General features: G+C 34.1%; 3 protein-coding genes across 4 annotated transcripts; 1 reads left to right on the plus strand and 2 right to left on the minus strand.

Annotated features, from left to right (window-relative positions):
- The first annotated feature begins 607 nt into the window (after window positions 1-607).
- Arglu1 (Arginine and glutamate rich 1) lies at window positions 608-5452 on the plus strand. Its single transcript, XM_077443062.1, has 5 exons — window positions 608-1117; window positions 2467-2641; window positions 2718-2918; window positions 4300-4383; window positions 4462-5452. Exons 1-5 carry the CDS (start codon window positions 912-914, stop codon window positions 4624-4626), a joined length of 831 nt encoding a protein of 276 aa, XP_077299188.1. The 5' UTR covers window positions 608-911; the 3' UTR covers window positions 4627-5452.
- Window positions 5426-8300, minus strand: LOC143920419 (tubulin glycylase 3A-like). The gene is made up of 3 exons (XM_077443304.1): window positions 7316-8300; window positions 6160-6675; window positions 5426-5700 (listed from the first exon to the last, which is right to left on the minus strand). The coding sequence occupies exons 1-3, from the start codon at window positions 8298-8300 to the stop codon at window positions 5441-5443; spliced, it is 1761 nt and encodes a 586-aa protein (XP_077299430.1). The 3' UTR covers window positions 5426-5440.
- Window positions 8301-8582: 282 nt separating this feature from the next.
- Window positions 8583-13659, minus strand: LOC143920258 (tubulin glycylase 3A-like). 2 transcript variants are annotated; one of them, XM_077443051.1, is made up of 8 exons: window positions 12895-13659; window positions 12414-12819; window positions 11901-12341; window positions 11615-11829; window positions 11450-11540; window positions 11210-11380; window positions 10884-11137; window positions 8583-10807 (listed from the first exon to the last, which is right to left on the minus strand). In XM_077443051.1, the coding sequence occupies exons 1-8, from the start codon at window positions 13037-13039 to the stop codon at window positions 9819-9821; spliced, it is 2712 nt and encodes a 903-aa protein (XP_077299177.1). In that variant the 5' UTR covers window positions 13040-13659; the 3' UTR covers window positions 8583-9818. The 2 variants fall into 2 exon arrangements, with proteins under 2 accessions (XP_077299177.1, XP_077299176.1); XM_077443050.1 differs by having other exon boundaries at window positions 12414-13139.

Consider the following 13659-nt stretch of genomic DNA (forward strand, 5'->3'; position numbering starts at 1 on the left):
GAAAACTGGTTAACAGATTTTAGGGTGTGACCAGTTTTCTCGTGACCAGTTTTAGTGTAACGGGTGGTCATGTGTGACCGGTTGTCCTGTGACCAGTTCACATTTGACTAGTAATCACCGAACCGCATCAACATGCCAGTTGTCTCATTCGTTCATCCCCCATAATACGATAATTTATATATCTTATATATCTACATATACATAAAATATAAAATTTATTATTTCGCTTATTTCGTCACACACGCCCATTGCTCGGTGATTGTTTAACAATGTTGTCACACACTGACAGCCAATGTGCATATCCCATTTGCTGCGTAAATATGCTATCATGACGTATTATTTTATTTGTTCTTTTCTTTTTGTATTTATCTTCAACGCTACTATATTGGGCTGTTCATTTTTCGAGTTTGCGTTTGGTCAGAGATGAAATAAAAAAAGAGATATTAGCTTAGGCTGAGTGATTTTTTCAATTGATAGATTGCAAAAATTCACTTTTTATCAAGTGCGGCAGGCCACTAGTTGAAATTTAATCAATCAATATCACACTTACTACAGAGAAGTGTTGCTTGACGAATTTCGAATTAACAGGGTGACAGCTGTAGGTGCTACGGTTGGCAGCCGTGAATAGTGGCTGGCGCAGTGCGTGATGCGGCGCGGGTGGCAGCACCGCCGATATACGACAACCTCCGCCGCTCGATAAGCGTTGCGGCCAGCGGACCGGAGACTCGGCATAGGAGATTGCAGATTGCAGATTGCAGATTGCAGATTGCAGATTGCAGATTGCAGATTGCAGATTGCAGATTGGAGATCGCAGAGCACGGAGCACAGAGCGGAGGGAACGGAGAGTGCGGTGCGAACGCCGACGAGCTGAGCTTCGGTCGCATCCCCTGAGAAGCGAGCTGTCACCGAGCATGGGTCGGTCTCGTTCGGGATCGCGCTCGCGGTCTCGCTCGCATTCTCGCACGCCCGCTCGCCATAAGCGCAAACGGTCGCGGCCGAAGCACGAACGCGAAAGGGACAGGGACAGGGACAGAGAACCGCATCAACATCCGCATCCTCATCCGCATCGGGACAGGGATCGAGAACGGGAGCGAGATCCCACTCGCAACAAGACGAGGTACTATATTCTACGTGCTTTGTGCTTTGCCCTATCTTCATTTTGACATTTCAATACCTGACTATCGGTCGAATGTGCTTGAAACGTGCTCATGTTTACCAACAAGTTCTCGACCAAAAATTGTTAAATTTATATTAAGCGATGTACATATTCAGCAGTTGCATTTTGTCTATGGTGAACTGTCAAATAATATTTGCCAAAACAGATACGTTTTCGGGCATGCCTGATTTTTTTTTCATTTATTATATTTACCATCAATATAGTGTTGTGCCCGTTGATTTCAATGGGTGGTTTCGGAAAAGAATTGATACACGAATTAAAATAAAGTTATGTTATATATCAATATAATGTAAGGTAATTTATGTACGCGCACGTATTAATAGAAAAAGTTGAATGCGCGCATTACACGATAAATGATGAATAAATGTGTGTCTTCATGGATGTGTATTTTTTTTTTAATTTATACCAGGAAGGCCAAACAGGTAAACCAAATGCGCCTTCCTGGCCAGAAACATTGTACATTTGATACAAGTGTTGCGTGGACGTGAAGAGGGGGCTTCCAGAATCGGAGAGAAAGACGCAGAAGGGTTGTAGAAGTCGTTTGGTAGAACTTGGAATGGTTTCCAATTCGAGAGCGCCCCATATTTATACATGTTTGGGCTCAACAACTATTGGTCAATGAGTCAGATGATCCCATTGGCCGTTGCATATGGCTCATTCATTCGTAGAGGCCATTTTGGCGGGAACGAGAGATCAGGTGATCTGCGCTAGTAAACCATCAGTCCACGAGCGCCATTCACCTAATCTCTACGTTACACAAGTATTATTAATATTATACAAAGTACATGAATACATATCAATTAATATCCACAGAGACATCTATGGTAAAATGTGTACATTTAACAGCATTTTAAACAATTCAGCGAAATTTGAAATTGCTGAAAACTCGAGATTTTGCGAGAAAATGGGCAAGGTTGCCAATTTGTTGGAACCGTTTCAATGAAAATCAAATAAATTGACAAACTCTGATAGATCTGGCCAGCAGAAGGATTTTCCCACCAGTGGGATTTAAACCCCGTGACCACTCTGTTCAAAGCATTATACAATAACCACTAGTATATTCTACTGATTGTGTGTACGCTCCTATGCAGTGTATCTGATGCTTGGCGCTCAATATCAGGAGTTGGTTGTTAGTTGACGCGTCCGCCACATACCCACAAACATGCATACATACATCGCGTCCGTTTTTATATATATTATAAATTAAAGCATTTAATTTTATATAAACAAAACCCACATAACACTTAAACGGGTAGAAAACTTGATTGATGTTCACTATATTTTTGCAGAAAACGTTCACATTCAGCTTCATCGAGTGTTAGTAGTGTGGGGTCTAACGATGGCCGTTCTCGTTCACGGCGTCAGAGAACTCGACCGCCTCGCACTCCCCGTACGCACATGGATGAAGTGGATAGACTCGCTGACATGGAACGACAGAGACGGCTCAGAGAAGCTGAACAAAAGGTTTGTTTGTATGTTTTTGGTTATGATTGAAAACAATGTTTAGGTTTTTGTATATATTTGTTATATGTGTGTGTAGGTTGTTGAAGAAGAAGCTGCTAAAAGAATAGAATTGCTCGTTAAAAAGCGGGTGGATGAAGAATTAGAAAAACGTAAAGATGAAATTGAAATGGAGGTGGCCAAAAGAGTGGAGGAGGCAAAAAGGTTAATGGAAAAAGAAATGATGGCAGAAATGGAGCGACAAAGGGAGAAGCAACGTCTAGAGGAAAAATTCCGTGAGGTAATAATGTTTCTATGTAATTTGTGAAAAAGGTACAATGCGCAATAACTGTTCAGTGTAATTACGCATTGTATACTTGCTAACTGCTGTTCTATTTCATTCAGAATTATGTCTAATTTATGAATTCAAACGTGAACAGTTTGAAAGTTTTCTATAACAAATTAAACAGCAGTTAACCAATAATTTACAGTTATAATCTTGACAGTTTAGTTCACATATATGTGGAAAATCAACTTCACGCGATGGGTTTTTGATTTATTTCTGTTTGGGTTTTTTTTTTTGCTGCACACTTTAAGCGATTGGGTATATAATTACATATATATAAATATATATTTTAAATGACAATATTTTTATTTTATTATAAAATTTTCACTATCACTATTATTTTTTCATCCATGCATATTGATAGATAGCCTTGTGCTGTTGACTTACAAATTTTAATTTTGAAATCGAATATTTCGAATACAGTTTCTTGTGATCTATTAATGTACATATCATAATGTAAAGCTTAATAATTATATGGGGAGGGATTAAGTTGAGCTATGAGTCGTAAGTACTGGCTGTGACCAGTCTTGTAGTAGCTAAATCAGGTATGAAGACAGAACCGTACGCGAACTGAACACCCATGGTCTCATTTTGGCTGTTGGCTGCTTTGACGGTAGTGGCCGATCCTCACAAGGTATTCTTTGACATCTTATTACTTTATTAATTTTTTCATCTCAGTGGTCTGCAGTTGTGTGATGACAGTGTTTTCAGCGTGACTGTTTCATAAGACTTCTTCAAGGGTTTGTCCAAGTGGTGAGTCGTTCTGCCTTTTGGAGATATTTTTCTTGGACCTTATATTGTACATGATTTTTAAAAGATTTTTTCTTTTAAAAAAGTGCTCTAAATTGAACAATACGGCTCTTTTCAATATCGGGTTCGATTTTAAAAAGTGTTATATTGTATATGTTTTTATTTTCGCACCAGATTATCGTCACTTTTGGAATACAATATTCGAGCACCACTTTTTCATCAATGAATACTATTTCATTTAAAATTTTACAAGAAAAGTTTTCTTAAACAGTTACCACACGTTGACAGATTATCAAAACGTGCATGTATGTTTGTATATTTGATGTTATATGAAATTGAGTGCAATGACTGCACTCAAGTATGTGCAACTAAGAAAGAATGATTATATTGTATGACAAGTTTTATTATGTGTTATATTTTGTGGACAAACATGCACTGTTGACAAGCCTTATTATAAAAATGGGCACATTTTATTATTATTTATTTGATGTTTGAAAACATGCATCAGTGAAGGGAATGTTTGAAAGTAGTTATTTTATTTAATTCGTTATTGTTTTATGTCTTAATTGTTCATCTTATTATACAGGAGGAGGAGGCCCGCAAAAGACAAGCTCTAGAAGCGATCATGGCTGAAAATAACCGTAAAATTGAGGAAGCCCAAAAGAAATTGGTAATTTTGGCATTGTTTTCATTGTTTTACTGTTGCTTTAGTGTATTGTCATGCAAAATGTCTTATTTCGCATTCAAGGCTGAAGACCGGCTAGCCATGATCGAAGAGCAACGAAAGATGGACGAAGAAAGACAAAAACTCAAGAAAGAACAAGAGAAGCGCGTTAAAGAGGAACAGAAAAAAATTCTTGGTAAAAATAATTCCAGACCTAAGTTATCCTTTTCGTTAAAGCCCTCTTCCTGAGTTACATTATTGTTATTTAGATTTAATTTTTTTTTATTTTGTGAAAAATGTGTGTCATTTAGTTCAGTTCAATACCGCTGAATATTTGATCACACATTTATTACACTATAACAAATATATTGTTAGTCATAGGTTTTTACATTCGAAAGTTCATTGTTATTAACCCCTCATGCCTGATCATCATACCTTGCAATAATTCATGTTTTAATTGTTGTATAATTTTTTTTTATACATATTTATAAATACATTTTTTAATACGATAGGTTGCATCAATCACAATCTCATCGTTTCAATTTAATTAATTATACAATTCACATTTCCATATTTTCTTGGTTGTGTGTGCATGTACATATGTATAATATGTTTTCTGTGTATATCTTGTTATTATTTCGATAATTTATAGATTTTGACGTTGTATAGTAAAACTTTACATTTATACTGTTTAAAATACTTTTTTTTTATATAACATAATCTTTGCGGTTTTTTTCTAAAAATGAATGTTTTAAAATAAATGTTTATTGTTTCATTTTGTTTGGTTTATTTAAAAAAAAAAGATTGTTTTGGTGACATTTTTGTGATACATCAATCTTGTGTTCATCAATCTCTTCAGGCTTGAGTGGTTAAATTACTTAAAATGCGACTCCGCCATCGTAGTTTACAAATTTACACAATGAATTTACACAATTTAATAAACGATTTTACAGTCATAATATTATAGAAATATTACAATTGTATTTCATTGTAATTTATAGTGAATGTATAATGATGATTTTCATAATGAATTATGATGATTTTTGTTATCCAATAAAGCAGTTCAAAAATGTTTTTTTTCTTTGATTTTATAAGGCTTGATTTTTTTTACATCGTATAGATTTATTTTTAATGTATTTCGTCTAGGAATACTTTTGATGCTAACATGTTTTCCTTTTTCTTTCAAAATTTGTGTTCCTGTTACACAAAGTTTGTTCATGTTCTGTTTATTCATGGCGTATCTTGACGGAGTTGTCGTTTGGCAATAAATGCGTTCAAAGTTTCCCGTATTAGCTCCATGATCGTTTGGGTAGTCTAAAATAACTGTAAAATAAATCAAGATGTAAATAATTACGAAGTAACTGGGTTTGGTGCATCCGCTCTAAAATCGCCAGATAAACGAACGGCAGCTTTAAACGTAATTCTCGTTTTCTCGAATGATAGATTGCACATCAGATGACGATTAACCTTTCGATGTGCACAGATGCAATTATTAAAATTGAGTTGGGTCTTTCTGGTGAGTTTAATAAGGCAAGATTCGGAACTTATCGAATCTTGCCTTATTAAACTCGCCTGAAAGATCCAACTCAATTTTAATAATTGCATCTGTGCACATCGAAAGGTTACCCGTCATCTGATGTGCAATGTATCATTCGAGAAGACGAGAATTGCATTTAAAGCAGCCGTCCGTTAATCTGTCGTTCAATTTGTCTGACGATTTTAGAGCGGATGCACTGCATCCGAAGTAACTATATGTATATAAAAGTTAACCGTATAAAATACCTTTCATAGAATCTTTCAGAGCTTCCGGACACATTTCTCTAGTGACTGGTGTCGTTGGTGTCATGTCCGGGCGACTGTTGATTTCAATCAACCACGGTTTAAATTTTTCATCCAATACAAAATCACAACCATAAAATGCAAAGTCGTTCTTCCTATATATCATTCCTGACTGGCTGCACAGCATTGTGCCGATTATATTCTCTTTCATCCCTGGATATATGATATTTCTCCAAACCCTTGGATGTCCGATTTTGCACAAATATTCCTTGAACTGCAACAACGACCACATATTGCACTGTGGCAAATTTGTATCTCTATCGTCACCGACTTCGTAATTTTTTTGCACTGCATGATTAGTTAGGTGAATGGATTCGTGGTAGTTGTACAGATCGTACACTTTAGAACTAAATCGCAAGTAGCAGTTTCTGTACATCCATATCGTGAGGGGGTATGTTTTGGTAATTAGGTAATATTGACGAATGTCAAACTTAGTTTTATATATCAGTAAAGGTGCTTCTAAAAATAATATTAAATATTAATGACAGCAAAAGTCTAATATACGTATATGCAGGGCTTTTTTCCCATGTAACGCGGTGAAATGGCGTTCTGGCACCTTTTTGTGTTAACATTTTTTATGTTTCAAACGAATATTCTACATATATATTATAATATAATTTGAATATAATCTTTTCCAATAAAATCTTGACAAGAAATGAGAAAAAAAACCCTGCATTTATTTATGTATATATAAATAATACAATGGTTTTGTATTAAATAAGAGCTCAACAGTTATTCTAGGTAAGTTGAATTATCACATTGGGATGTATGTATTTCTGAAAATGAAACCTTCCCACAAAAACAATGTTTTGATTCATATTATCACCAGTTTAATTTTATTGTACAAAAAAGTCAGATATATAGGTTTTTCATTCCAAATTGACCCTTTTTATTTAATTTCAAATTGACATTGAAAAGAGGTCAATTTGAATTGAAAAAGGTTGAATTTGAAATGAGAAAGGGTCATTTTAAAATGAAAAGGATCAATTTGGAATGAAAAACCTTTATGTAGTTTGGTGGTTAAAATATTAGTCACGTGGTGAATGTTTTTTTCAGAACTTCATCCATTTAACAATTCATTATCATTTCATACCCTTACCTATATACTTTTGCACGACATATTTATATGCACTTGTCTTAATATTCTCGAAAATTTCATTCAAATTAGATTTTATCGTTATTCCTCTTCCTAGACTGCCATATTCTGGTTTTACAATCCACAAGTTGAATATGCCTTCACAGTAATGTTGAGGATTATATTTTTTAATTTTATTCAAAATCTTGTATATCAAGATTTTATAATGTAAATAGTTAATATTTTCCATATTCAATTGCTTAATTCCATGAGTTAAATCGTTAAAATTCTCAAGGAACGTCGACCAGTCACCCAATTCAAACTCATCACTTTTATCTATATCAAAATGTTCTTTAGAATTCAAATAACATATACACTTATCCATTGCAAATTGTAGGTTATCAAAAGGAACAATTGTCATGCCTTCAGTATAATGTACATGTTCACCTGCAAACCACTTCAGCAAACTGGTGCATGCTGTAAATTTATAATCGTATTCGAATTCTTCTACGCTATCATTGTCTAAAATGTACGATCTAGGAATATTGATGTTGGATATTCCTTTTACACAGCACCATTGTTTGTTTTCGAACGATTTGCAAAGACCACTCTTTGTTGAAAAATCGTAATCGCTCATACAAATTCTGTTTATTGTTTGATCACTGTGGAAGATGTTTGAAAAGTTTCTGAAAACTGAATACCAAAGTAAATTTGGTGACGTGTTGTGAAGTATCTCCGATATTAGTATCGATTCTAACGTTGAATTCAGTTCATTTTCATCCGTGATTTGACATTGCCTCAACCTTGTTGATTGATCTACGGTTAATTTTTGCACCCAATTCCGTTCTATTAATGAATCTTTTATTGCAGCACACTGCCCTTGTAGACTGAAAACTTTTTTAACAGCAATCGCATTATTTGCAAGCTGCTTCAAATGCTGATACTTAACTCGGTTCCTACGTAATTTTGACAACAGTTTTTCAATCGATATTTGTTTATCTTCAGCCATTTTTAATTTAAAAATAGAAATATTTTTTGCAAAGTAATTTTAGTCCCACTTTCTACAATTTAGGTTCCAATAATGAAAGCTTAAATTTCAATTGTTTTTTTTTTTTTTAATATTCATTAGCGATATTTGTTTAATTATTATTTCAAGGGTAATTAATTTATGTAAGTAAAACAAAGTCGAAAAAAATAAATATGATTGTTTTGGTTGTATAATAATAATAATATAATCTAAAACAATTATATGATAAAATAATCACTTACAAAAACAATAATATTTGAATACATTTATTTTATTCGCTTCAATTTAACAACAAATTTATAGTAAAATATCATTTATCTATGTATGTTTTGTGGTGTGTTGTGACAATTTGATGCCATGTTTACATATACATATTGAGATAAACGAATGCAAACAGTGTACATTTCTCTTATCTTTTTATTTTTAGAAATTGATGATCTCATAGCCCTTCAGTTTTTGTTCTTTTACTTGAAATGATACGTATCATTATTTGTTACATATTCTATATAAAGATTGCTTAATGCAGCTCTCACTCTTGCTGATAGAATTGAATATTTTTATAATTGATACTTTCAATAAATATAAATATAATACTGTACAGTGGTGATCTCATTGCCCGTCAGTTTTTGTTCTTTTCTTTGAAATGATACGTATCATTATTTGTTACATATTCTATATAAAGATTGCTTGATGCAGTTCTCACTCTTACTGATAGAATTGAATATTTTTATAATTGATACTTACAATAAACATAAATATAATACTGTACAGTGGTGATCTCATAGCCCATCAGTTTTTGTTCTCTTACTTGAAATGATACGTATCATTATTTGTTACATAGTCTATATAAAGATTGTTGATGCAGTTCTCACTCTTGCTGATAGAATTGAATATTTTTATAATTGATACTTACAATAAACATAAATATAATACTGTACAGTGGTGATCTCATTGCCCGTCAGTTTTTGTTCTCTTCCTTGAAATGATACGTACCATTATTTGTTACATATTCTATATAAAGATTGCTTGATGCAGTTCTCACTCTTGCTGATAGAATTGAATATTTTTACAATTGATACTAACAATAAATAAAAATATAATATTGTACAGTGGTGATCTCATTGCTCGTCAGTTTTTGTTCTCTTCCTTGAAATGATACGTATCCTTATTTGTTACATATCCTATATAAAGATTGCTTGATGCAGCTCTCGCTCTTGCTGATAAAATTGAACATTTTTACAATTGATACTAACAATAAACATAAATATAATGTTGTACAGTGGTAATAGCGAGGGCATAATAATGATTTTAATTGTGAGTTGTCAGTAATCAGATGACTGTTAGTGTATTGACTTCCGTGTTTTTAATACTTCATAGACTTATCACTATTGCTGATACTTCTGATTAAAACTGCATTATGATTAATGCACTCTTGATTAATCCACTGATTTGTAATTGAACTATCATCACAACCTCTACTTCTTGACAATGCAATAGCAATCAGTTGTTATTGCTGTCTAACGTTACTTCTGTTTTATATTGTTTATAACATGAACCACTTTTGTTTAATTTAATCTCTATATCTTGTAACTTTTTGTTGTCCCTTTTACAGTGTTTAACCCTTTTGATATTTAAACTCACAGTTGAGAATGATTTTGTTGGATCAGTTTCAAGTGTGTCATTTGGTCCTTTACGCAACATCTTATGAAATGCCATTATACCTGGACTGAATACTCTCGGAGTAACTTGTAGAGTTTGTTTACCGTCTGATTTAATACCACTTTGTAATACGGATGATGAACACGATCTTAATATACTAGCAGTATCTCGTTCCCATGCAGCTGGTTCAATATAACATCGCTTATTCCCAACAGATTTAATAATGTTTGGATCGTGCCAATAAATTTTCTCTATATTTTTACTTGGGACTTTATTGCCTTTTTTTGGATCTTTTGAATTAGCTATTTTCAATTCATTGTCGTTTCTGAAGCAATAATTTGCAGCTGTGGGATTTTTCGTTTTAATATTTTGATTTCTATCTTTTTTTGCACTGTGTTTTCTCAATGACGTGTTAGAGCTAGATTTTCGTTTCTTAGTTGACGCTTTTAAAAGTAAACCCGATTTAACTACTGTTAAAGCATGTTGAACTGTTGGCGTGGGCTTTCTTTCAAATTCCTTTGTGGTATTTTGATTTGTGTCTGCATTGTATGGCTGAAGCCATGACATTAATTCTGGTATCACCGAGCTGTTGTAACCAGAATTAGGTCGTGTATTAACACGTGATTCTTCTTCTTGTTTTTGTTTTGGTACAACTGGTGTAGGTTCTCTTTCCGTTTTGGGTTTCTCAACTTTGATTTTCTTAAATATCTTTTTACCACTAACAGAGAGTGATAAACCAAGATAAGCAGGCGCTCTTGGTACCACCTGCTTATATATCAATTCAAACATGCCAGTGTTTGCATCAGGATTTGATTTTCTATCTATTACAACTGAAATTTAAATCTTCCATGAAAATGACAATTTATAACTTGAAAATTTTTATAAAATCAATGCTGGAAAAAAAACCTTTTGTTATGTCCTCTAAGCACTGCGGACACAATCTAGCTGTTACACTTGTAGTCGGTGCCAAATCTGGACTGGAATTAATTTCTATTAACCAGGGAGTAAAATCTTCTGTGAGCATAAAATCTGCCCCATATAATTCAAAACTGTTTAGTCGTCGATCCATAGTATCTTGGCAAGCAAGCATGGTGCCAATTAGACATTCCCTCATTCCCGGGTATATTTTGTCTTCCCAAATACCGGATTTACCAATTTGCCTTATACATTTAAAGAAATTTAATACATATTTTCTGACTATAATATTATATATGTAATAATTTTCTAATTACCTCAAATAAGTTTTAAATGTATGACAATCCCACATGTTCTCATCCGGTAGTGCTTTATCTCGTTGATTGTGGTTTTTATATTTTGACTGGATTGCGTTGTTAGTTAGATGAACAGATTCATGATAATTTGTTAAATTGAAGAGTTGAGAACTAAATCTCAAATAACTATCCCTGTAGCATTGATATTATATAATACATCATCATTTCTATAAAAATTATTTAAATTCAAACGATACTCACTTGTACATCCATATTGTTAGTGGTTGGGAACTTGTAATCAAAAACCATTGACGTATATCAAATTTTGTATTGTAGATAATTAAAGGATTTTCTAAAATAAATAGTAACTACTTTTCAATTCTATTGTTCACATGAACTTACCTAAATTATTCAAGAAATCATTACCAATGTATTTTTGTACAACGTATCGCGTTTTAGCAGCAAGAGGAAAATTTACAATACCAACAATGTCTTTTAAGTTGTTCATTAGTTGAATGCCTCTGCCTCGGCATTTATTTCCAGGTTTCACTATCCAAATATTCATGATTCCATCTAAATCCATCTGCGGCCAATATTTGGCAATAGCCAAAAGTAATTTTGATGCACGTCGCTCTGTTGCACTAAAACATTCACATTCCTGAAGAATAAGCTTATTATAAAAAGCATTAATTTTAAATTATACATTAATTACATGAAACACATTGAGTTTTCATCCAAAAATTTTGCGTTTTCATGAATCAATAAATAATGATGAGTCAAGAATTGATCCCACTCGTGTTCCCATATATGCTTAGTTCGGTCTTCGACTTCGTCAATATCGTTGTGGTATACGAAAGTTAAATATTCACTGACTCGATTTAACGCAAACTCGACAGCAGTACATGGAACTTTGCCTTCTATTGAAGCTACACTTTCAGGACCTCCTTTCGAAAATGTGTTCGTCAACCATTTGAGCAGTCCTAAACATGCAGTCAAACGAAAATCGTCGACAAACTCGTCCAATTGATCTTGATTGTGGAGAATGTAACATCTAGGAAACATAGTACTGGCCACTCCGGGTTCATTATACCAGTACGTTTGGTTCAAAGCGGCACACAAACCTTCCTTTGATGTAAAACTTGATCTGCAAAACCTGATGGAAACTTTTACATCAAAAGTTTCAAATTGAAAAACATATATTTATAAATATATTTAAATAAATTACCTGCTTATCATCACATCCTTCTTTACAAGCATCCAATCATATTTGTCTCTTTTTGTTGTCCACAAAAAGTCCACGGGTTGGTGATCCAAAAACTTGTTTAATATTGCTTTTTCACATTTGAGCTTTAATAATTTTTCAGATTCACTTAAACTTTTTGAAGTTGTGTCATTCGTAGATAGCTCAGAGCTCAGATTATACATTTGATGTATGCGCGGTTTTGAGGAGTCGATTTTTTCCACCCAGCCTCTTTCCAGTAATGCGTGTCTTATGGCAGGAAAACCTCCTCCTTTTATCAAAAATACTTTCTTCTCTTTTCCTGCAGTTTCCGCCATTTTTCTGAGTTCTTTCCAACGTTCGCTACTAACCCATGGCTTGTACTGCTTCGGGCCCTCAGAAGGATTAGTTTCTGAAAATGTATTCTTTTCAACGAGGTTGTTCTTTAATGAAAAGTATTTTTTAACAATTTCCCGTAGTCTTCTACCTGGACTGAGTTTTCTCGTCGAAAAAGAATGAGCACTATGCGGTCTGCCATTTCTCTTCTGGACGTTTTCTTTCGCTGGTTCATTTTTGTCATCTTGCATAGCGGACGTTATAGCCATGTGAATCTTCACCACGTCCACGTCCATCGGTCATGGTATTCCGATACACTTTGCAAAAATCATGGCGACTCAAAAATCATGGAGCAACCCGACTCACGACATATTCGCGAAGGAATCGCCGCCAAACTGGAGCGCCCCTGCTCTAAAAATACGTCCGCCAAAGTGCAATAACCCAGTTTTAATTCAGGGTAGCCGGTGAAAGCATTTCCCCACACCCCCGACACGAAAGTTTTGTGCATTTCCCCACCTGGTACCGTGACGTCATATCCCTATGAACTACCGACGGAAGCCTTCGTTGTTTCAGCGGATTTCAGTATAATTGTGTGGCTATTTCCACGATTTCAGTCGCGTGCTTGGAATTTCAGATAGCATTGCAACGATCATTCGAAGTCGCCGTTTTTGGAGTACATATATAGGTAGTATACGATGTTATCGCGATGATGCCTGACCTAATAAAAAAAGAAGAACCGCCCCCAATCTCAAAAGTGTTCTGTTATCCAAACTTACGCACGAGCGTGTCCATTTGTCATACGTCAATTTCAGAATAAATAATTGAATCATTATAAACATGCACAGAAGATTTGGAAGAATAAGAATAAGTCTGTTTGATGTCACTCGCTCAATAGTGTCATTTCCTGTTTTCACTT

Source organism: Arctopsyche grandis, chromosome 12, assembly GCF_051622035.1.
Source record: "Arctopsyche grandis isolate Sample6627 chromosome 12, ASM5162203v2, whole genome shotgun sequence".
Lineage (NCBI taxonomy): Eukaryota > Metazoa > Arthropoda > Insecta > Trichoptera > Hydropsychidae > Arctopsyche > Arctopsyche grandis.

What these genes read in the sequence shown, in the direction of transcription:
- Arglu1 (XM_077443062.1), top strand. Translation starts at nt 912, where the DNA reads ATGGGTCGGTCTCGTTCGGGATCGCGCTCGCGGTCTCGCTCGCATTCT. An exon ending in CCCACTCGCAACAAGACGAG is followed by an intron (nt 1,118 to 2,466) that starts GTACTATATTCT and finishes ATATTTTTGCAG; the next exon opens with AAAACGTTCACATTCAGCTT. An exon ending in AGGAAGCCCAAAAGAAATTG is followed by an intron (nt 4,384 to 4,461) that starts GTAATTTTGGCA and finishes TTCGCATTCAAG; the next exon opens with GCTGAAGACCGGCTAGCCAT.
- LOC143920419 (XM_077443304.1), bottom strand. Translation starts at nt 8,300, where the DNA reads ATGGCTGAAGATAAACAAATATCGATTGAAAAACTGTTGTCAAAATTA. An exon ending in TGTCGTGCAAAAGTATATAG is followed by an intron (nt 6,676 to 7,315) that starts GTAAGGGTATGA and finishes TATTATTTTTAG; the next exon opens with AAGCACCTTTACTGATATAT. An exon ending in TCTGAAAGATTCTATGAAAG is followed by an intron (nt 5,701 to 6,159) that starts GTATTTTATACG and finishes TTTATTTTACAG; the next exon opens with TTATTTTAGACTACCCAAAC.
- LOC143920258 (XM_077443050.1), bottom strand. Translation starts at nt 13,039, where the DNA reads ATGGACGTGGACGTGGTGAAGATTCACATGGCTATAACGTCCGCTATG. An exon ending in CGTTGTACAAAAATACATTG is followed by an intron (nt 11,541 to 11,614) that starts GTAATGATTTCT and finishes TATTTATTTTAG; the next exon opens with AAAATCCTTTAATTATCTAC. An exon ending in CTTAGAGGACATAACAAAAG is followed by an intron (nt 10,808 to 10,883) that starts GTTTTTTTTCCA and finishes TTTAAATTTCAG; the next exon opens with TTGTAATAGATAGAAAATCA.